This window comes from Monopterus albus, unplaced genomic scaffold (genome assembly GCF_001952655.1).
Source record: "Monopterus albus unplaced genomic scaffold, M_albus_1.0 scaffold53.1, whole genome shotgun sequence".
In the NCBI taxonomy this organism is placed as follows: domain Eukaryota; kingdom Metazoa; phylum Chordata; class Actinopteri; order Synbranchiformes; family Synbranchidae; genus Monopterus; species Monopterus albus.
This window is the reverse complement of record NW_018127933.1, coordinates 1,196,763-1,221,110: the sequence shown is the minus strand read 5'-3', so window position 1 is coordinate 1,221,110 and position 24,348 is coordinate 1,196,763. Positions and strand designations below refer to the sequence as shown.

Sequence of the window (24,348 nt, the reverse complement as noted above, 5' to 3'; positions counted from 1 at the left end):
AACAGAAGCTAAAATGCTTTTTTTGGACAAACAAAAGACATTCAGTTTAAAAGCCAGCAAATCTTCAGATGTGGGAGGATGAAACCAGAGAAGGTTGGTCGTTTTTGCCTAATAAATGACCAGACCAATTAACCCCTTATTATAATAGTTGAAGATTCATTTTCTGTTGACTGACAAATTGTCCCTATTGATCTCCATCACTACTCCTGACATCCAACCCGTCCTTTCTACTTGTTTGTCTGCAGCACACAACAGCCCAGCTATGTCATCGATGGAGCCCACACCAACTTTGCTGAACTGGCTATAAACTACACCAGTTCCCACACCTATCTATCAGTGGTAACCCATTAGGGCTTACTGGCTAACCCCTGACCTTGGCTGGGGTCGTGGCCAGGGCCTTCATTAGGAGATAAATCATAAACACCTGAGCAGCTGACCTGGGCGCAGTGTTGGGGCTGCACTCATGTGGTATTCATTTTGGGTCACAGTGGCGTGTAAATCAGGTTAAACCAGCGCCTGCGACCCTCGGGGCTCAGAGCACATATTAAAAATGTGACCACAACCCACTCATTGTGTTGGAATATGTGTGAGTGGGTGTGTGAAGCACTTACGAGAAAACTTTGCTCCACCCATGAATAAATCTAACTTTATATAAAGTAATCGAATACTTCAACAGTGATTTACCTCTTTTACTGCTGCATTGTGGGTTTAGCAAGTTCCACATACTATGTGATGTCAAGATTTCAACTTTACAATGATGCATGATGCAATCATTCCTACCTGGCAATATAAAATGCATAGTAGTTACGGTAGTTATTTAACTATAATATTATAAAAATCTAGGGCCGCATGATTATGGCAAAACATGAGTGTTCCTTGACTTTGGAAACATCATGAATTCAAAAAACGTGTCTTTCAACAGGGGGTTTTCATGAATTTTAGATGTGATTCAACTGAAAAATAAAGTATTTCATCTGCCTAATTGTGACTGTGTGCTGGGCTCACCACAACCACAGACACAACCACAAACATCTCTCTCCCTCTTGTTTAACACTACATGCAGTCTTCTTTTGTCTTAGCTGGTTCAGCACACTAGCGGTGTGTGACGAACTGGGAGCAAAGCTGAAGTGATCACTCCTCTGCAAGTTTATGCTCATTTAGCATGGTTTTGACGGATTAGTCTTGGTGACTTTGTTTTATTTTACTGGATGTGAGCAAAACATGCTCACACTGCAGAGAGCTGCAGGGGTGCGCTTTATAATACAACACAAAACGAGAGATTTGTTGCAAAAAGGAGTGCGGCACAACAATCGTTTTACTTAGATTATCTTCTTTTCATAATCGTTGGAAGCCAATGCTGCATCATCACAAATTCAAGCTTATAGTGTATTATACCACACATGTAACTTCATAAGGGAATGGTATGAGATGCTTTAAACTGTTCTTATTTCACTCCTATAAGTGAACTTTGATTTGATCTAGAATAGACTTTTGTATTTCTTTGTAAGTAAGTACATTTCCTACAGAGCTGATGATTATATCTGTTCTTATCAGATGCTGGAACATCCCGATTTGCACGTTATGATCAAAAATAACTATGGCCAAACCTGAATGCATGTCATGTGTGTGCTCACCTCTCCTCGGGCTCTCGTGGTTAAAGAGGATCCCATTGACAGCGAACATGTTATAAGCCTCTTTGAAGTTCACCACAATCCAGTAGGCATAAAGCTTAGCAGCACCTGGGAGGAGAGGTGGAGCAGGACAGAAGAACAGGAAAAGAGAAACATATCACTCACGGCTTCTTGTACATTCACACATTCACATCCATATTCACACCACTATGGACTATAACAGCAGACCTTTCACTCTGATATGATTTTAGTCACTGAGTCAAAAAATAAAAACATTCTGTCACTACTGACACTGTTCAATCAAACAGAGTGGTGATTAAAGCTAAAGAAAAACACTGGTCCTCTATTCTAAAGCTCCAGATAAACCAAAGGGAAAGATTCAGTGTTGTAACTATGCCACATGTCATACTGTAGCTGAACACAGCAGTACCACAGATCATATTTCATGGTCAGGAACGTGAAGCACAGTCTCCTGCTGACTGACCAAAAGCAGGCTTGTACAAAAAGTTCTCCCCACTTTTCCTCTCACGATCTTTCTCCTCCTTCTCCTGTGATGAGGGAAATGGCAGAGTGAGCGCAGGGAGGCGCCCGTTAATTAAGCCATAGGTCAGGATGTACACTGGAGGTGAAGGAAGGTCACCATGGCAACCCTCGCCTCCCCCTTCCCCAGTTTAATTAATAGAGGAGCAGCCCTCCTCATGATGGTATGCATCTCCCTTGCAGGCTCAGATTGAGTGCTGACAGATGGGGAAAGTGTCAGTGAGGAGAACATTTAGACAACAGAGAACATGAAACCTGATCGCTCACACACGTGTACAGCCTGCATGTGTGTGCAAGTGAGTGTGTGCTGAAAGTGAGTACTGAGTGCTGTGGATATAAAGGTGTCTTTGTTAGAGAGAGAGTCACTCCAGTCCTCAGTCAGACGTTTGGCCTTGGGGTGTGTGGAGAGCTCAAACGCCGCTTGAGAACTGAAGCCCCCCTCTATTCACTCACACACAGAGAAAACAGTGTCACAGAAGCATCAAGCTACATGTGTTTTTATGTCGTTACACAATTGTCTGAAAAATGGTGCACGGTAGAAAACAGTAGTTATCTGTGTTTCCATGTGGATTTACAGTACATTATGTATTTGTGTGAATTACCATAAGGTGAGCGAGGGTAGAAGGGTGTGGTTTCCTTCTGAGGGATCTCCAGGACTTTGCCGTACAGCTCACTAGTGGAGGCCTGGTAGAATTTTACACTGTTGGTCAGACCGCACGTCTTTATGGCGTCCAAGAGACGCAGTGTACCCACACCATCCACGTTAGCAGTGTACTCAGCCAAGTCAAAGGAGATCTAGGAGAGGAGAGAGAAAAAGACAGAGAAAGTAATGGAGCTTGACAGAATAATCTCATCCATCTATTTAGACAAATTCTGAAAAGGATCATCAACACTATTCTGCATACTGTACAAAAGGGTTGTACTAAGAGAAGAGATTTGTACTCAAGTCTGTTTCAGCACCACAGTAAAGTGTGTGTGTCATGTAAAGAAGGTCAGATACTTTCAAAGTATGCTGAAAGAAAAATGGTACAAATGCAAATAAAAGTCATTTATATCATTGCTTAAAGATACAGAAGCCTCCTTTGTCCCAGACTCATTGACCAGCACTGGTAGCAGTGCAGAGATATTTGCTTCTAAAAGGTTTTGAGTAGGGTTGACCTCTCTGACCAATCAGAAATGTTCAATTATTTCTGATTAATCATAAAATTTTGTTGCATTCTCACTTCTTATAATTCCATAACCACAAATGTCTGAAGAGCTGGACAGGGTGCAGTGGATCAGGGAGAGGGAGCGCCGGGTGGAGCAGAGTGGGCTGATTTGGAGATTCATACTTGTGCTACATTAAGTTACATACTGTAGCTTTAACTTACATCACATCCAAACTACCACACATCACATTTCACACAGTCACCAAAAACCCTCCCAGAAAAAAGTGGGAGGCAACAATGGTGCGGAGCTTGACTGGAGCAATCACAAAGTTCATATCTCAAACTTAATACTGCAACTCCCAGAATACCTCTTTCCACTGCTGAGGGCTATGTGTGGTGGGGACTATGGGGGGAAATTAACTTTAAATCAGAAATGGATGTGCGCGTGCATGACTGTGTGAGTGAGTGTACTCGAGCCGTGTAAGTCAGGTTGGCCTCAGGCTCCAAATCAAGCGTGACGGTTAAAAGCCATGCTGCTGAGTGGTCACCACACCTGGAGCGGGCGGCCTGAGCTATGTCTGTATGGAGGAAACACTTTGGCCCTTTAGTGCTTCCACACACAGCTAAATAAAGACCCCTTATTTAAAACTGGGACCTAAGAACACTGAGCCTCTATTCCACTCATAGTGCATACACACTCATACACGCTGACACACACACACACACACACACACAGTGAGCGGGTTTGATCAGGTTCAATTACACTCCGCAGCTCAGTGTAATTACCTGTGACGCTCCACTCATGCTTTTAATTTGCATTCTGGCATTTTCATTTACATCATTTACAAGAGGACACGAGGGGACACCTTATACAGTATCAGTATTCCAGCACATACTGTGTGATAACGGTGTTTCCTATGCCACTCACCTGGCCGACACAAAAGGTGGACACAGTAACAGCAACACCTACTGAACCTAACAGGATCCAGTCGCAAACCATCACAAACTGAAGCCTCAAAATTCAACACAGAGTTGAAAAAGAGCCCATGGCGCTTTCCTTGTTTTTTGACGTATCTACAATGTTACAATGGTGACTTATCATCTTAGATGCGACCTAAAGCTCAAAAAATGAGGTGTTCATACGTTCTTCGCATGTTCGCTCGCAAGACTTTTTTTTCTACCAAAATAAAGTATTACGTGATAGTTTAAGGATTTCCTTGAACGGGCATAAAATCCAGGTTTTGGTTTTCATAGTGTGAAAGGCACGTGCACACACACAGGTATCAAAACCAGCTGAGAGGGGCGGGGTCCAGGACACCTTGACAACCTAAATCAAACAAATTGCTTTAATGCCTCCATTCTCTGTCATTATGTAAGGGAGGGCCTGAGCCCTGACGGGTTAAAGGCCAGACGTTTGTGTGTGTGTCTGGGGGGCAGCTGCTGGGCCCCTCGGTCAACCTGGCAGACATTGTTTTGTTCTGGGAAGTCAGCCAGGCCCCGTCAGCATTGGGGGTCCGCTGCCGAGCAAGTATCCAACCCAAAAGAAAAAAAAAATGATTTGTTTAAAAAGGTTCTAAATGTACAGGATATACGTGCTGCATTTGGCGGTTTAATTTCTTTCCTGCTCACTCAAGGCTCGGTGAAAATGCACGCTTGAAACCAAGGAATGTGACTCTATATATGTGTGTTCACAAATACCAGAGTATCTTGACACATGTATAAATATGAGCTACATACCTGTATGGCCTTCAGTGCAGGGTAATCTGCATTAAGTTATATCCACACATTGCTGGAAGAATGCAGAGTTGTATTTTGAGGTAAAAGTTAAAAATAGATGATCATTCATGAAAGGATTACTGACAGAAAGAAAACCATTTTCTGCTCAGAGGTTTGCAGTATTATTATTTTTATGTTGTCATGATATTGGCTTTTATTTTAATATTTAAAATCATAAAACAAATGTTTACTTTGGTAGTAGATGACACAGGTGCATACTGCAGCTGTACACAGTTTTGCTTATTCGCTTGTTTAGACATTATTTTCTAATATTAGAAATGAAAAGATGTTTTATTTCACTTGTAATAATATTTACTTCATAATCATTTCTGTGCATTTCTGAAATTCTCCGTCGTCCGCATTGTACTATTTTATAGCCTTAAAAAAAATAAATATTTGAAAATTGTACAACCATGTCAGAAGATTTGATTTGCCGTCTCAATGGGCGACCACCACTTCCTGTGTAGCACCATAAATTGTGTGTACGAGATCAACGAATCTGGATAAAAATGGCCAGTCAGCCAAATGATTTGCCTACAGTACATAGATTATAAGCCTAATGTATCTGTCACTGCTGGGAGAGGTGAACATAGTGAACACATTCTTTCATGTCTATTAACGTACCATGTCTTTTTTTGTTTTTTTTTTTTGTTTTTTTTGTAGAAATTGCCAACAAACTAAAAGTTTTTCAATGTCCTTCTTTCTTATACTGAAATGTATTATAAATTGAAGAAATTGTAATAGATATAATGTAGGCAGACAAAAGAAATCATGTTTTTTTTTTTTGTTTTTTTTACCCAAACCAATAAACCTTTCACAACACCAACCTGCTCCCTGGTCTGCTGGTGTTTGTTCAGATGTTTCACCACAGTAAAACACTGATGCAGCAAATTAACGGCCTCTGCGGCAAACCGTCATCATGCCTCAGATTCCACGGACGTTACAGGAGAAATTAGTGAAAGCAACTGTGCTGCCGGTCTCTCAGCGTCACTGTCTCATGACTGTGGCGCATCCTGCCAATGCAAACATCCAAACACAGAGAGACGCCCTGGAGGTGGAGAAGGCATGAGAGGAAAGGAGAGGCAGGTATGGAAGAGAAGAAAAATAGAGAGAGGAGGGAGAGAAAGTGTGTGCATTTGTATGAGCATGGGTGGGGGTTTGTAGAGAAAAACCACAGTCAATTACACCTTTACTCATCACATTACAGGCCGACTGAAATTAGAGCGGTTGTGTGTTAATAGGGCAAAAACAATCAGGCTAAATTCCTCCAGGAGGATAATGTTTAGGCCTGACCTAGCAACCCATGCAAAGCCAGACAGATCAACTAAAGTGTCACCCATCCGCATTAAGAATCCAAGACACAGACCCAACTTTGCCCTGCAAACACAGCCTCAGAGCGGCACTGCTCCTTTGAGTGTTTGCAGAACAGTTGTCTTCGCATCAGTGATCAGAAGAATACTAGATGGGCACAGCAATTTATGTGAAGATTAACCTTTTACCAGGCATGTAATTCACAGCAGTTTAGAAAGAACAGCTCAAAGCACCTGCGGCTCTGCTAAAGACACACTGCAGAGATGATTTACCAGGAAGTGCAGTGGGATCTGTTGGCTCACAGCAAGAAGGTTCTGGGTTTGAGCCCGGGCCGACCCGGGGCCTTTCTGTGTGGAGTTTGCATGTTCTCCCTGTGCCTGTGTGGATTCTCTCTGGGTACTCTGGCTTCCTCCGGCAGTCCATAGAAATGCAGCTTAGGTTGACTGGCGACTCTAAATTGCCCGTAGGAGTCAGTGTAGGTATGTGTGGTGTCTACATGTCAGCCCTGTGATAGACTGGCGACCTGTCCAGGGTGGACCCCGCCTCTCAACCAGTGTCAGCCGGGATTGGCTCCAGCTAATGTGAAAAATGTCAGTGACCTCACAATCTGGGCACAATCTAAATTATTTCTACTGTATGCTGCACAAAAAAAAAAACTGAACCAAATTTCACCAAACATATAAGTTATGTCAACCACATGATGGGTAAAAGTAAACACTAATCATAAAGTTACTACAGATGTCAGCAACATTTGAACAAGCTTCCTGCCTTAGCCTAAGTTAGTGCTGCTGTAGCTGGCCCACGCCAACAGCACTATACTGTATCATCGTGCTGGGAAATCTCTCCACCTCCAGTTCTGTCTTGTTTGAATTATGTCACTCAAGCTCATCCGCACAACCTGTTAGAATAAACAAAAGTTCTGTTCTTTCCTCACGCTGTGCCAGTGTGCCTTTCCCTGAGATGCAGACATAATGCAAGTCGAAGCGAGGAGACTGAGAAGTGCACAGAGTGAGTGACAGGGAGAGTGAGACACAGATGTGGATGCATGACATCATCCAGCTGGAGCGTGTGCTGGACGATGAGCTTTGATTGAATGTTGTGTTTTCGCTGGGAACAGAATCTTTTCAAAATGGATTACAATTACTCTCCGGTCTGACAGTCTGACATGTGAGACTTCACGAGGACTACAGCCACTGCTGTCAAACATTATAAGCATGTCAGTTATTCTCAGGTAACGCAGTACCAAGAATTCCCAAAGTGCTTTTGGTTCAACAAGTGACATTGGAATACTAAATACAAATCCAGTGACAAGTAGAAACAGCACAAGCCTGTAGTGTTAATTACAGAGCACCTGAAGGAAATGCAAACTGTGAGTTTATTAAAAGAGCCTCTGTTCACCAGGAGCTTCCCAGAACAGTATACTGTAGTTTTCACTGTTTACAGATAACAGGAATTGGGTGTAATGAAAAGAGATGTATGCCCTTGAGATGATGGTTATAGGTCAGGCTCGTTGCAGACACCAGTTTGAAAAAAGGACATTAAATCGTAATGACTGTGTGATTTTGCAAAGTTGAGCTGTTAAAAATCTTAGTGTGATATTTGACCCAACCCTGTCATTTGATCAGCCTGTTAAGGCTGTAACCATGACTCTCTTTTTACATTTGTATAATACAGCAAAAATTCAATCCGTATTATCTCTGCCTGACGTGGAGACTTTAATCCATGCCTTTGTGTCGTCCAGGCTCGATTATTGTCGTGTGCTGTTTTCAGGTTTTCCTCATAGTACTAGGAGAAGTCTTCAATGGTTCAATATGCTGCTCTAGAAAATCTGACCATATTAGTCCTATTCTGGCCTCTCTCCATTGGCTTCCCATTCATGACAGATTTTTTTATTTTTATTTTATTGACACACAGAATTTTAATGGGAATGGCCCCTACACACTTGTCTGCTTTTCTTATTCCTCATACCACAGCTTGTCCTCTTCATTTGCAGAGTGCAGACTTCTTGGTTGTTCCTAAGGTGTTAAAAACATACAGTAGGCCGGTGGCATAAACATAACTCTTATTTTTATTCCTTGACATATGGGTCTCATGAAATATTGTGTTGACTTTGCTTTTATGTATTTAACTTGTTGTTTTTGTATTTCTTATCTATATTTTCTTGTGAAACGTGTTGAGACACGAACGTCAGTGTTCAACAACTTGACAAAAGACTAGGCACTAACACTTGATTAGTTTGGGAAAGACAGAAGTTATGGTTAATAAACAAATGGGCGTTGACTGGTCTGTATGTAAATCAATATCAACATAAAGCCAAGGGATTTTGAAGAGGTTTATCAGGGCCCTTAACACCACAGAAACAAAAAAAGGAATTTAAAGCTACTGCTGAGCATTACTGTTTGTGTATTCACTGCATCCAACAAACAGTGAAGATTATGCAAACTATTAGGAAATTTGGAAGGACTACTGTTGCAAAAAATATGCAAAGGAAACCTGCAGACATGGAAAAGCAGAGTGAAAAATCCAGACTGGCTTTCTTTCCTACACCAATAAACATTACAAGCAACATCCACATCACATCTCACTACTGACCGACACCCAGTGCATGTTTACTGTGTGAATGAAACTGAAACGGCTACTAGAGTTGCAGAAACTGCAAGGTTTGTGACTGATCGGCTGACTGCAAGCGTTGCCTTGACAGCTCCTCGGAGAGTAGCGGGAACAGACTAATTTACCACAGTTCCTAAAATGGTTCCTGCTGGAAAATGTTCCTGAACCAAGCTAACTTAGAGTTAAGTTACAGTTTCTCCAACTGTGAGCTTCACACAGCCTTATTTGAATTCCACAAAATTACATGTACATTTTCCTCAATGGGAACTTGTCTGATTGAGTCCCATTAAAGCTCAACATCTCTATGAGATGAAAATTACCCATGAATATGGCTTTGTGTTTCTTGGCTACACCCTTTCACCCTTTGGCTACACCAGCATGATTGTCTCCCTCACTTACCCAGGTGTTTCTTTTATTATGGCTGTTTACTCTTTGCACAGTTAAAGTGCAAACACAGTTACAGAATATAAAACTGAACACTGAAATGCTGACCTAGTGAAAGAGAGCTTAGAAGACAGGATTAGAAAAATAAACTTAGGCACCTTAAACATAATGGCAAGTTCAAGGTCAACAACATTAATTTTTGAAATCAGGGATCAGTACAAGGCACAACATGCATCCACTAATCCCCCCCACTGCTGTTCACTCATCATCAAGATCCTATCTCAACCTCTGCGTTTTTGTGTCTAATTAGAGGTGTCTTCTGCTCGGTTAGTGCGGAGACTGCTGCAGCCATGCCAATGAACAAATGCCCATCAAACAGTTCAGGTGGATCTGAGAGACACAGATGGAGGCGTAGGAGGGATGGGTAGTGCACGTGTGGAGAGATATGTGCTGCGAGAGCGTATGTCAGGGCAGGCAGATTGAGAGTTGGAGATGGGCTGTCAAACTTAGGATTTACGCAGGCGAGTCTGGAAAGTCCCTGTCTGCCTCCCAGCACTCCAATCTCTCACTCCTCCTCTCTTTTTCTCTGCATCATTCTCTCCTGATGGCATCAATGTGAACAGGTGGTGGCCAATTTCTCTACCACTCCTGCTCTGCTCCCTCACTCAAGGTACCAAAACGCAGGAATTCTGAGGGATGTCTGAGCCAATGCAATCAGTTTGTGGTCCAAGACGCTTTCATTTTACTGTGATAGGTTTCCCAGTACCGCTGCCAACCTCAGCTTCAATTTACAGTGAGTAACATGTTATATTAAAGTACACACTACCAAAATTACAACTGTTCAAGGCAGAAAAATGAATCAAAATGTTCACAGATCCCACTCAAAATACCGCAGGCAGTCATTGTTTGTCCAAAATATGGGAAAAAGCACTGTTCCTCTGTGCCGAGATCACCCTTCTTGTGGATTCAAATTTCTAAAAACTGTTTCTTTTACTGTATCTTGGTAAAACAAAAATTATTTGGGACATAATGATTATATGACGAGGATTATGTTGTGGTGTGGTTTCTGAAGCTTCTGTGGACTTCATCATACTTTTTGTTAGATAGCTATCATTGTGAAAATAGCAATTAAAATTATTATTTTGGTTTTTGATCATTCCATTGAAAAACAGTATGAAACAGTTCATACATTCAATTCACCATGGCCGGCACCAGCACTGCAGGGGGCTCCAGAATAATTACGCAGCCCCGTGCGGTGAAAAAGTTGGATCTGGCTGAACTTTTTGTGCACGCGCATGTTAACATCATCCAGCAAGATGCTGCATTGACCAATCACATATGGGCGACAGTCGGAATGTGGACGCCCAAGGGGAGAAATCCATTCTTTACCATGTTACCATGAGCATTCACCCATAGGCACTCGAATTTGGGCAACAGCTACAAATCCACCATAAAAACACACAATGCCAACAGACTGGTGGTAGAAGTCGGTGCTAACATAGAGTAGGCTACATGACACTCCCCCTGCAACCCCTCACTTCCCAACCAGCACAGCCCCTTGTGTTGGGGCTGGGCTTTAATGCACTTAGTCTGAACGCCTGTTGACATCTTAAAATTACTTGTCAGGAGCCAAAACCCAAAGGTGTTACATTCACAATGACATAAAACAGAGAAAAGTAGCAAATCTTTGCATTTGTCAACTGGAACTACTGAGCTAAACAAAGGATCACTCATCAAAATTGTTGCCACAAATTGACACCATTCAGAAACAGCCACTATTCAACTCTATGATTTGATCATTAACCCTGTAAAGCCCAACATATCAAAAAATAGCCAGAACATTCTAACTGAGATGTTTATTAAACCTTTTAACAAAATCCAAAATATAATTCATGATTCGAAATTCAAGATTTTTTATTTGCCATATATGCATAGACAGACAGTCCAGGCATATAGGAATAGAGGTGCAATATTATTTAGATTATTTCTATTTCTTTTGTATCACATTTGATACATGGGGCATTTTTGGTGATTTTTTTTGCTCAGAAACCTCACGTATCAAATATGATACAAATGGTTTTATAGGGTTAATTGCCAGATTTGAAGATGGGTACCACATTAAATATGCACAGCTAAATGCCAAAGTCACAAATGAATACCGCCTGACTATGTTTCTGTTATATACAAACAAACATTAGCAAGTAGAAAAAAAAAACGAGATGAAAAACACAAAAGGAAATCTATGCAGTTGCACATCCCATTCCTTTAGCACTGGGTAAGCGTGCCAGGAACGGAATTCAGTGGAAAAGTCAATCAAGGGAAGAAGAGTCCCTTCATTCCACCTGAACTACCCTGCAGACATTCACCAGCCATCAATCACTCCTACCTGAAACGAACGCATGTAAACACGGCAACAGGTCTTTTGGCAGCGAGCTGCGGACATGCCCTGGGGGCTGTGTCGAGTAATGACACACATGTGTACATACTGGCACACATTAATACAAAGGTAAAAACGGTTTTATAATCAGTGACACTCTGCAGGAATTTTCCCAGTGAATTTTTGCATGTGAGGCCTTGTTATTTTCCCCTGTCAAATGGGACTTTGTTTCTTATTCATTTTCACCACAAATCACACTGTCAACCTTAACATTGGACTCTTTTTCACAACAGACACTCGAAAGCCTGAATCACTCAACTATCTCTCTTTCCCCTCCTCCTCTCTGGGGTTCTCTTCACACTCATCTTACCAGGACCAGGTGACTTCAAAGTAAGAGCTCAGAGGAGAGGTGAGGAAGGACCTCCCACATCTCAGACCCACTGTCAGGACCAGAATTTTACACCTCTACCTCCCACCTTCTGTGCCCTGCCAACTCCAGCTGCTGGGGCTCCATTTGGCTGAAATCAGCTCTCAGCATCATCTCTGATTACAGCAGGTAGGAGTGGCGAGTGGAAAGACTTGACAAATTGGCACATTCTTCTCCACCAATTCCCCCTCTTCCCTATCCCTCTAAATCCTCCTTTACCCCTCTCACATGCCACAGACCCCACTTAAATCCAGGGCAGCACCTCTGTCAAGCCCCTCAAGCAACCCACGACCCCAACCTGAACCACTCACTTGATGAATGCTGTCCTTGTGAGCAGAGGAAGCGACCAGCACACCACCCCCTCCACCCCTGCCCTAGCTTTACTTGCATGACCCCTAAATAGAAGTGAAGTTTGGGGACCACCGCCCCTGCAGGTGCTACCTCTCTTTGGTTACACACGCACAGACTCAGTCATACACCACAAGAACTCACTCCCATATATACACACACAGACCACAGTCGGCCACAATAACACATACCAGCGCACCCACTGGCTGCACTGGTAACTGTCACAGAGTCATGTGACCAGAACGGAGCCCAGATTCTGATCCAACATTATGCCTGATTTACACAACCTCTCTCTCTCTGCACTCCGCCCCACCTCAAACCTCAGCCAGTCTGTCCTGGCCCACCCAGAACCCCCTGGAAAGGAGTAGCACAACAGCTGCATGTGTGTATGTTGTGGGGAAAGGAGGGTGAGCAGGAACCAGGTTATGGTTGAGCAGTTTCATGGTGCCCGTTTGGTTATAAATACCTTCTCGTCTGTCTTGCAGAGTCACTAAAAGTGTCTCTTTAGAGCTGTTTATGGGACATGTGTTGTACTGGTTGCAAGTTTAGGAGGATATTTCAGTGACAGGAAAAAAAACAAAAAAAACACAGGAGCAGTCTGAAAACAAGTCCAAGGCATGTGAAGCAGGACACGGATTAGAGGTGCCTAAGAAATTAGCCTTCTATTCTATTGTGGACTTGTAATTTCAACGTATTAACAACAAACCCAGTTGACCTAATCAAGATTAGAAAAGATTTCCACAAGTTAATTTCACCTGGAGAAAGCAAACCATTATCTATACCGCTTATCCTGACTAAGGTCGCAGGGCTGACGCTGTGATAAACCGGCGTACCCAGAGAGAACCCACACAGGCACAGGGAGAACATGCAAACTCTGCACAGAAAGGCCTCGGGTTGGCCTGGGGCTCAAACCCGGAACCTTCTTGCTGTGAGGTGACAGTGCTAACCACTGCTATACCATGTAAAGGCTGAAAACCATTATAAAGCCTCATCCGGTTCTTTCAAACCAGGAACTCCGAGGGACGACTCAGACCACTTGAGTATATAAAAAATATAACCGTGCTGGTTTATTCAAAGAGGCACAGGCAAGCATCAACACTCCAAGTCCAGAGATCTTCCAACCCCAGGCTGCCCAAGCAGCCCGGAAGCAGCAAGCCCCGAACCAAGCATTGCTATACAATATTAATCCTTTCTGGGCTGTCGAACCGTGACGTCACCTGATAAGCAAGCCTTGCAGCTGCCATAACGTTTAGCCAAAACATGAGGAAAAGTCAAGGTGCGTGACTGTTGTTTTCGTGGTGTGTATCTAAAACAATTGGACATAACCTTACACATTAAGACAAATATTAAGACTAGCATTACAGTTGACACTAACAGCAGTTTTCCTGTAACCTTGACGTGCCTGCAGTCTGCACTGCAGGCTGAATAGTTAACAGCCTAAGCTAGTCACCCTGTCTGCACTAAACATTCCTAGACAACAAATCTCTGAATATCTATCTAACTAAAAAATAACCTAACACATGCCACAATTTTCCATATATGCACGCCCCTAACAAAGACTTCAGACATGGGAAGTGACAGTATGACACCAACACAGCAGGGTGAAAGCAAACATCACACACCCTTGCATCCTTCACTCTATATCACTAAATAAAATGTACCCATGGGATCAATAAAGAACCAGCATAAGAATGGGTAAACTTCAACCAGAGCCCATGATTTGTGCTGACTCAATGTTGGTGTTTATTTGTACATAACCGTTGGGTCAGCACCTTGTCTTGGGTGGTTTTCTACCCACATCTCCTGGGTACTAATGGGTTAACCCATTACTGTGTCTGGGTTATACTGACCCCATGCTGAGTCAGTTTTAAACCTGTGACGTTTTGATGTTAAATTTAATTAGATGCAGTTTAACTAACACTTAAAACTACTAAGTTGCCTCTGCAAATCTAAAAACATTAGTCTGGATAATTTGGTATTTGTAAAATTATAATATATTCATAGTGTAAGAAAAAATTGTGAACTTATTCTTGTATACAATTAAAGTAATATTTTATTTTTTTCTCACTGCAAAAAAAAACCCCCACAAAAATACCAAAACTAATAAACTGATTATTAAGCACTATGTAAAGCACAACTCCTCTGTGCCACATAGCTTCACTGCTATTCAAAACCTACCAATGCCACACTATGACACTGGGTTCCTTCATTACAATTAACTATTTGTTTTTGAGTCAACCTACATTCACTGCCCTGCTATTTTGTGCAAAATAATGAAATTCAAAATCAAAACTATAACTGAAACTGATGCTAAAATTCAGAAAGTAGCGTCTTAAATAAGTTTCCACAGCCAACAAGTAATTGTGGCTCTCAATATAGAGCTTGGCCTTGTCCCATTTTTCTTAAAACTGCTCTGCCATAAAAATCTTAACAGTTTAGTCAGTGATGAAGATAAGCTCTGGTGATGATATAAAAACCTGAAGAGATGCAATGCACTGGCACACAAAACAAAACAACCAAACCACCCTCAGCCCAATCAGACACACGTTTGTGACCTTGTGTGCATGTTTCCCTTTGCATTAACTGCTAAAAGCTCTTCTTCACATAGATTTATTGATATACTGTTTTTGTCTCTTCTTTTTTTTTTCCTTGTTAGGTATTTTTTAGTCAGATAGGTATTGGTTAGGTACTTGTTGTATTAGAAATGTCTTTAGTGTAGACAGGATGTCTAGCTCAGGCTGTTAAATGCTTACTCATTTCCAGGAGTTACTCCAGGTTGTTTATGTTCCAGGATAACTAGATAGAAAGTGGCTATTGGATGATATGTTCAGCCGTAATCTTAATCATAATATCTTTCTAGGCTTAATGTCCGGACATGTCCCTGAATGTCCTGTATGTTCTTAGATACACACCACATAATCAACACTCGCACATCACATTGATTTTCTCCATGTTTTGACTACTGCTACGGTCAGCTGTAAAGCTGGCATATCAGGTGACGCCACGGTTTGACGTCCCTGTGTAGAATGGGGTTAGCCCAAACCAGATATAATGTACAGGCCTGTTGGATTCGGGGTCTTTCATTCTTCATCTGCCTGCGCGCAGTATTGGAGGTGAAGGGTACCTGAGTGTGTGATGTTAATTTTACCTGTGATCCTTTGAATAAACCAGCTTTTTTGTATCCACTTGGACCGCCTCGTCTCTCTGAGTTTCACTGGTTAAGAGTAACTGGGAAAAATCTTTCATCCTGTTTCTGTTTCCTTCCTATTTGAGTGATTTTTTTTGTTGTCTACAAAAGCACATTGTGTTCCACTTGTGTGTTCAACTTACTTGGCCAATAAAGTAAATTCTGATTCTGATTTCTATGATGATAGAGTCAGCAAGGCCAACTCGTATAAAAAGCCGTGGAGGGGCCAACCTTTCCTATCCCCGTCCCACCAATGGCTTTCATCTGGAGCCTATTAGAGACATTAACACTTTCTTATCTCAACACCTTCCTCTGTGTCTTTCACCACCACCCCCACCCCCGTTCCCGTCTGTTCCCTCCCACACAAAACCCACCGCCTTTATTTCTCCATCTCTGTACCCATGCATTCCTAAAATACTCTAAAAAGTGTTCAGTAAAGGGGGGAAAAATGTCTTGCTAAATTAAGAGGTTGTCAAAGAGGGAGTGAACAACAAACTGCGCTGAGTCTGTTGTTCAACTATTATACTTGTATTAAGAAATATCTGGCTCTTATTCAAGAACATAAATCAGCCCAGGCTCGTATTTTCATATGAGCACCAGCCAAGTCCACTCTGTTCTGTTTGAACACACAAAGTATGCAGCTCACTTAAGCGAAGAGAAGTTGATCAATCACAACCGTTACATCGAGCATGCACACACACACACACACACACACACACACACACACACACACACACACACACACACACACACACACACACACACAGATAACATGCATTATAATTACAGTACTACTATATCTAACCAAAGTAGTGCTGGTGTTTTGTTTGTGGAATGCGCAATAGGTTTATGGATAGCACAGGAGCACTATAGCACAGAGGCTAAAATTAACCTAGCACTTACAGACACATCCACACGGGTGGTAATCCACATTAATACCAGTCATCAATCTTGTGATGACGACACATTAGGCTGTCCTTACTGGGAAGAGATATCACGGCATGCTTAGTGGGAGTACGTACTGCAGAGCCTGGGCCGTGATGGGAATTTAATCTCCATCATACATCTCTATTAAAATGGCTCCAGAAAGCCGATGGGTTTGACACTGGCCTTACAAAGATTCAGTGTTGTTGACTCCAAAGATCACAATGCACGGAGAGTATTCTGAGGAAATGAGAAGAAGCATTCTGTCAACCAAACTAATGCTAATAGAACTATGACCACCCTGCGAGATGATGACTGTATTCTGCTGAATTTTTAATCACAAAATGTTTTCACTGCCTCGTATCACCATAAATTAGCTTTACAATCTTCTTCTCAGTGAAAGAGTACAAATTATATCCTTCTGGTCAATTGAAGGACCATGTTTTTCCATTTTGAATTGGCTTCCCACTAGTGCTAACAAGTGGCAAATCATGAAGGACAAATGTACCAAAGAGACAAGAATCTCTCTTTTAATGTAGTTTTTGTGAAAAACCGATAACATGTTATGTGAAAGAGGTCACCTGCTGGCCAACCAGAAGCAAGTTGAACCAGGCTCTTAGAGAACCACCCTCTCAAGCACCCCAAGGCATGACTAAAGATAACTGAGCACATTTCTATGTTTCTACTTTTTCTTTTTTCCAAACATTTCCACAAAACAAAGTGACAAAATTTTAACAACACATGAAATAAAAAATAAAACAAAATAATTTTCAATTAACTCTTCCAATTCTTTGTTTTATATAAAAACTCCAACTGATAAGCGTTACATAAGCCGTTACTACACAGAATATTTTTGTTTGTTCTGACACTGATCTGTGCTGATCTTTTCCAAAGCAACTGCCCTAAATATTACTCACACCATTACCCCAACATCAGGCATCCCTCTGAGCGGCCCCGAGTATTCAGATTATTACACATCTCTTACTCTGTCACAAATACCATCAGCAGAAAATTGTGATTCACACTTTAACAGATCCACACACAAATACCAATACACACACACAAAGGTTAGAAAACAATTGCCTGGGTTCAAGACCAACCCATCTCCACCCGGCGCTCTCATCAGGGAGGGAACATCGGAGCAGGGGTCGGCATGCCGGGTCGGACTGTTGCGGAGTCCCAGGTCTTTGAAGGAGGCCTGTGGCAGGGAAGGGTTTCGGGAAGGGGAAGTGCTCTGCTGGACGTTTTAGATATCAGTGGAAAGGCTCTCTATCTGTTACGCAGGGCAGCAGGATAGCTTGTCTTTATCTTCCACTATTTATCCCACCACAACGGAAAGACAGTGTCAAAGAAACATGTAACAGGAATATTTCCAGGAAGGGACAGCCTAAACAACTGCAACCTCACCCCAGAAGAGGGAAATGCTTATGGAGTATGCTCAAGTTAAAACAAGTAAAATAAGTTGTGTGATTCAAATCTGTTAGTCCTGATGTAGATAAAATGCCTAGTAAGCCAGTGGCTGATGGCCACCCCGCAGGAGAACATGTAGGAAGAAAGTCCAAAACTCTCCCACGATCCAGCAGCAACCTGGCTAAACCACAAGTGCAACCTCTGGCTTTCCAGCTGTTTGCTCCAGAAAACATCATTATATTCACACACACTCAGACGCACACTTCAGCAGGGAACAGTTTGCGACTCAAGTTACAGATAAGGCTGAAATGCACCCTCTCACTGCAAGGTCTGACATTGAATTGTTCACCATGTCAGAAAGGCCAAACCGAACAGAGCAGAAAGGAAATAATGATGTGAAAACTGTTGATACACTAAACTGATAAACAGGCTACAGGAACTACACACAGGTCCTGGTGTGTGTTGTATGGAAACTAAAAAAAGATTTCTGACACAACAGGTTTCAAAATAATCAGTGGTGTTGTGCAAAGACTCCATCCTTCCATCAGTGCTGTGAATCTGAAAGCAGATTTCTCCCGGCTGTTGTACAGAACTTTCACCTACAAGCACACAATTGACTGTAGACTACTTGGATTGCAATGTAGTGAAACAACATTCATTTTTTTCTCTTGAACAGCACTTGACTCAGGTTTCCAGCAGCATATTACAGTAGGGGCACTCTGTCTTACCTGACAACCAGTGCTCCACAAACATCAGAAGAAGTTATTACACTTTTATGAAACATAAAAAAACAAGCACAAGCTCCAGATCGCCCAAAGGCCACATACTTAAAAAGTAATAAAACTGTTTGGACCAACAGCTTGTAAGTCAACTGATCACAAGGTGAGATCAGGATTCAGGATTTGTCGAATTCAGCTCAGTAAGCGACACTGACTTATAGAACACAGTGGTATGTTTGTATTGTTGATGTTATCCTGAGCAGCAAATCAGAGGTTGGCATAGAATCAGCTTCCTGGACACACCCTGGGATAAACCCTGCCGCAACGTATTTAACAGTCACACTGATACAGAACAGCTGTTTGGTTGCAGGCAACAGTAACAAACCTCAAAAATTCATTCATTCATTCATTTTCTACCGCTTTGTCCCTGAACGAGGTCACGGGTGGGGCCGGAGCCAATCCCGGCCGGCAATCGGGCGAAGGCGGGGTACACCCTGGACAGGTCGCCAATCCATCGCAGGGCTAACACATAGACGAACAACCACACAGACACGCACGCACTCCTATGGGCAATTTAGAGACACCAATCAACCTAAGCTGCATGTCTTTGGACTGTGGGAGGAAGCCGGAGTACCCGGAGAGAACCCACGCAAGCACGGGAGAACATGCAAACTCCACACAGAAAGGTCCTAGGTGGGGCCCGAACCCGGAACCTTCTCGCTGTGAGGCAACGGCGCTAACCACTGTGCCACCGTGCTGCCCCAACCTCAAAAATAATATTGTTAAAAAAAACTTTGCAGTTTTCTTGTAAGGCATTGCTCCAGTGTAATGGCTCAGTACTGCACCAATCACAGCATCCATCAACATTTGGAGTTCAGAAGCGGTCCACATCACTGAGTGCACGACTACCGGTTCACGCAGCCCACACCCATATTTAGTGTCCCCCTTTGTTTATCCTTTCACCGCATCCCGTGTCCCCACCTCTACTGCAGCCAGAGCAACAAACCCTCCACCTTCCTGGTGAAGCTAACAGCAACTCATCCAGTCCGGGTTACCTTACCCGTTTACCGCGTGGGAGCGGATACCGGCGCAAGCTCACAGAGGCCCATTCATAGCCTTGCATATGAAATGTCTTCCTCTGGAGTGATACCTTACACTTGATATGCATATTCACATATTCAGAACCCAGTGTTCACTTCCTGCCTGTGTAAGATAGAAGGGAAACTGGGCTGCTGTGTTTTCATTAGTTTTCAAAGGGTTTTTGTCATTGTATCTTGGAAACCAACCAACAGAACATCTTGCACTAAACTCATCCAACTAGGCATTAATGCTGCGGCTTAAACATCTTGGTAGGAATCAGAATTATATGAATATGAGCAGAACTCAGTTGAAACAATGCGATACATTTTTCTGAGCCAAGATATTAAGCCAAGTAATTAATGTCAGTTGCTCTCAGACGGAGGTTTACTGTGGAAAGCAAAAACAACTCTGCCACTTGAGGAATTCTGCTGAGACCTGCCCATCACGTAGTCGTCACGGATCATCTCTAAATCCCGCAGCAAGCGTGAACAGAGGTGCACATGGCGAAATGAGAGCTGCTATTGTGTCTGTGACAATCTCTCAGTGCAGTTACACTTGTAAGCAAACAGCAACATACCACAGTGACAGTGTTGGGGCTGTGCCAAGTCAGCCCTGGCAGCTGCTCTTCTCTGCTAATCACCAGTTCACTGAAGCTGATGGTTTTTATAGTCTTTCTGTGGAAACTATCTGCAGTAGTTAGGATACAGACTGATGCATTCATTCACAGCATTCCAGTCATGTTCAAACAGTCAACAGGTACCATCGTCGACACCGTCACTTCTTTTGTTTATCCATTTTCCCAAGGGGGTCACCTTTAAAATTGTTGACAGATAAATAAATTACAATTTGAGGGAGCCTTTATACGAGTGCCTAGAAACGCGAAAGCACGATGTTGCTTGTCTGTTGAACAAAGCATTACATACATATATAGGAGAAGAGTAATTAATTCAGTGGGTCTGAAATGTTAGATTTGCCTTTTGAACCAAAGTAATCCACACTGTGTTGGTTAGTCATCTGACTCAGTATCTCCAGGGCTAAATAAAGGCCCACAGCTACATTTCACTTCAGATAAATACTATTTTTGAACTGTTTCAGTGATGAAGATCAACAGACACCACCAGCCGGACAGGTATTTCTAGAGCGACCTACAGTACTCATTTTCATTTTGATGAAATCAGTTCCGCATAGTGTTGCATACACGGGACAAAGAAATGAAGTGGAGACTGTTTCTCCACTGAAGCCCAGGTCTGATTCATTCACAGAAAGAAAACTGCATGAATCCTCTTCTCTCCATGTGTGGATAACTACAATTTTGTGTTTGTTAATATGACAATTTTCTGCTTCTGTATTTGTGATCAGTTTGCGATCAGTTCGAGCTCTTATGTGAAACTCTTATGTGACTAAAGAGATCTAAAAGAGACTGTCGACATGTATTATTATTATTAAAATGTTGGAAGGTTTACAAAGTTATAGTTGCTTGTTTTCAGCACATATAAAACAAATAATTGTATAAAAAGTTGTCTAAAATGTAGCTATGCAACATATTTATAATATCAGTATCAAATGCTGCCTAATCACGAAGCACTGAACTCAAACTGTTTTAGATGCATCTAAATCGTTAACAATAAATCGACTCCAAATATTTGTCTGGAAATAACTTTTTCCCAAACATCGTTTATTTGCAGCTACAATATTAAGTCTGATCTTCTTGTACCTTAAGACTAAACAGTTTCTGGGTTTCACTCTGGACAGAAACCCAAGCTACACTAGTGAGATACTTTCACAAACCAAAATCCCCACAACTGTGCTCCGTTGCTTTTTAAACCGTGCTGCGTGAGAGCTGATACTTCAGTTTGTTGCCTAAAGCGATTTCTTAGGACGTCTAAGCACAAAATAATGATAGAATCAGCGTCACAGAGCTTATTTACATTGAGAAGAACAGAATTTAGTACACACTTTGAAATTACAGCAACTACGGTCACAGTACAACCAGAGCGTGATCCATAAATCTGCAGAAACGAGGAACAGTAGCGTTCAGACTTCACATGTTGTTATGATGGGCCATATTTTCTTACATAACCCACAAGTCAAAGTCAATAAATGAGAAAAGAACCAACCCTAACCATAGGACAGGCCTGCAACAACATGTGTACCTATGGCTAACTCTATGTAGCAGTGTGGCTGTGTTGCTGGGTCGCTCCCTGGGGCAGAGAGGTGCTGACTGACACTCTGGTAATACCTCTGTCGCTCTTAAACCTGAGCAGGGTCAACACACACAGAATGAAGGTTCTGTATGTCACCAAGAGCAGAGAGAGAGAGAGAGAGAGAGAGAAACATCTGGCTCTGAGGCTCTCTCAGGAGTCGGCTGCCAAAACGAAGCAAGTTAAGACAAAATCCAGAGCAACAACAACACTGCAACGGACTTCAAATCCATTGGGCAGCAGCGGGAATTGCAGCTGTGGGGCATCACACTGCACCTCAGAGATATCTGCATCCTCAGAAGACTGGTGACATTTTTCTAAAAACTGTATGTTAGTTGACAGCTGTGTCTCATTATTAATTAGCGGAAAGAGAAGAAACTAAGAAAATATTATTAGCTTATTTTTGCCATTTTCATTTTCAAAACAATTCAGGTTGATGCTGTTAACTGTCTGAACACAATATTGAAAGTATTTTAAAAAACATTAAAGTATATCTGTATTATTCAGTGCAGCTCACCGCAAAAGCACCGAAATACACAATTACTTTGTGTATTTAATTTCTTCCTCAGTTACAGTTAGAAGTATTTTGGATGAATGAATATTTGCTTTGTCAGAGTGTCAAATGTGGACGTTTGCCGATTATACATGAGAAATATCTACGTTTTTGAACTATTAGACAATAAATGCTATTTCTAGTTTCAGAAATATGAGCATTCTTCATAATTTTAGATACTCAATGAACAAAAATGTGTACATAATTATGAATGAATAATGACCAATCGTTAGATTCAAATCAAGAGAAGATGATAATTTAGCTACAACACATGGCAGAATAGAACCAGGCAACACTTTTTGTCTGCACCAACAGAAAAAATATAGCTCATGATCTGAAAAGTGTTCAAACATGCACTATTTCAACAGGATATCTTTTAACTTAAACATATCTTCATGTTTTTTGGAAAGTTACTAATATAATTTAACCTTGTCCACAGATTGTCACAGCAGTTACATTACTCCAGAAACTATTTGTCTAACCGTGTATACTGAGGTCATTATGGCCAAGTTATTTACACTGTGAAACTTTAATCTAATTACTAAATCGTAATCATCCCACATCTCAGGACTGGGAAATAAACCCCAATACTTTTTGCTTATAACCAAACAATATCTCTTTGCAGCGTCCAGTTTCGGAAACATTCAAGCACACAACTATAGCATGATGTGTCTGGTGTAACCTGTGATCTTGTTTATTCCTATCACACTTCAACACGCAAAAAAAGCAAAGCAACCTTTATGCACACAAGAAGAGTCAAGTGCTTGGAACTATTTCAGTACATTCCCACCCCAGAGTCTCCACAGGCTTGTTGAGCACACAGACAGTATCACACCTGAGTACAATGACGGTGGAGGTTGTGGCGAGCACGGCTGTGTTTTTATTCAAGCTCCTTGGTTTACAGCCTCACAGCCCGAGGCACGACAGTTTAATTGGACTATAATAAGATCAGCACGACAGATCGGTTTCACTGCAGCGGGCGAGATGCTTGACTTTTATTACAAGAGGCGTCACTTGAAGGCTATTATTGTAAACGTTTAGCTGTGGCGGTGGCCTGTGTGGGCCACACATGTATAAACACTCAAAGCCAAGCTTACTGAGCCTGCCCCGTGCCAGAGCAGATATTACCATACCAGTGGCACTGGAATGCAGGAAAGATGTTGCATGGGAAGATCAAAATCCTGAGTGCATGTCTCTGTGTAATGGTTGTCACTGTCAGAATGACTGGCTGGTCAGGGAAAGTGTGAATACTGCCCTGGCCAGCGTTTGTGTATCTATGGATTTTTCCACGTCATTATGTTTATAATTGGGGGAAGGAACGCTCAGGAGAACAGTTAGGAATGTCAAAGGACCCTCAAGCTTTACCACTCAGCGACGGCTGCACCCTGACAGCCCGATTTCAAAGAGCTCGCCTAAAGCAAAGAGAGAAAAACCCAGAGACTGTGGAGAAATGGATTTGTACGCAGACACAGATGTCGAGCACACCCACTCTTCTTTGTGTCATTTCTTGCTTAACTCTAATCGTTTTGTGTGTGTGTGTGTGTGTGTGTGTGTGTCATGTTTTCTTTGGAGTTTGCCCACACTGCACACCAGGAAACAGAGGAGAGCCAAAATTATCTTCTGATTAATCATGTTCTGTTCTCTGTGAGAAAGCACTTATGGCCACCCATCCACCCCCCACCACCACCACCATCACCACCATCATCATCATCATACATGCAG

General features: G+C 42.2%; 1 protein-coding gene across 2 annotated transcripts in view; it reads right to left on the bottom strand.

Annotated features, from left to right (window-relative positions):
* The window catches only part of gmds (GDP-mannose 4,6-dehydratase), a 153,060-nt gene that overhangs the window by 104,673 nt on the left and 24,039 nt on the right, over positions 1 to 24,348 (bottom strand). For both annotated transcript variants that reach the window (XR_002275110.1, XM_020601959.1), the window contains 2 exons: positions 2,774 to 2,966; positions 1,635 to 1,739 (listed from right to left, as the gene is read on the bottom strand). Coding sequence is in view for 1 of the 2 variants with exons in the window: in XM_020601959.1 (XP_020457615.1) it covers positions 1,635 to 1,739; positions 2,774 to 2,966 (298 nt within the window). In the remaining variant the exon portion in view is untranslated. The remainder of the gene's footprint in view (positions 1 to 1,634; positions 1,740 to 2,773; positions 2,967 to 24,348) is intronic.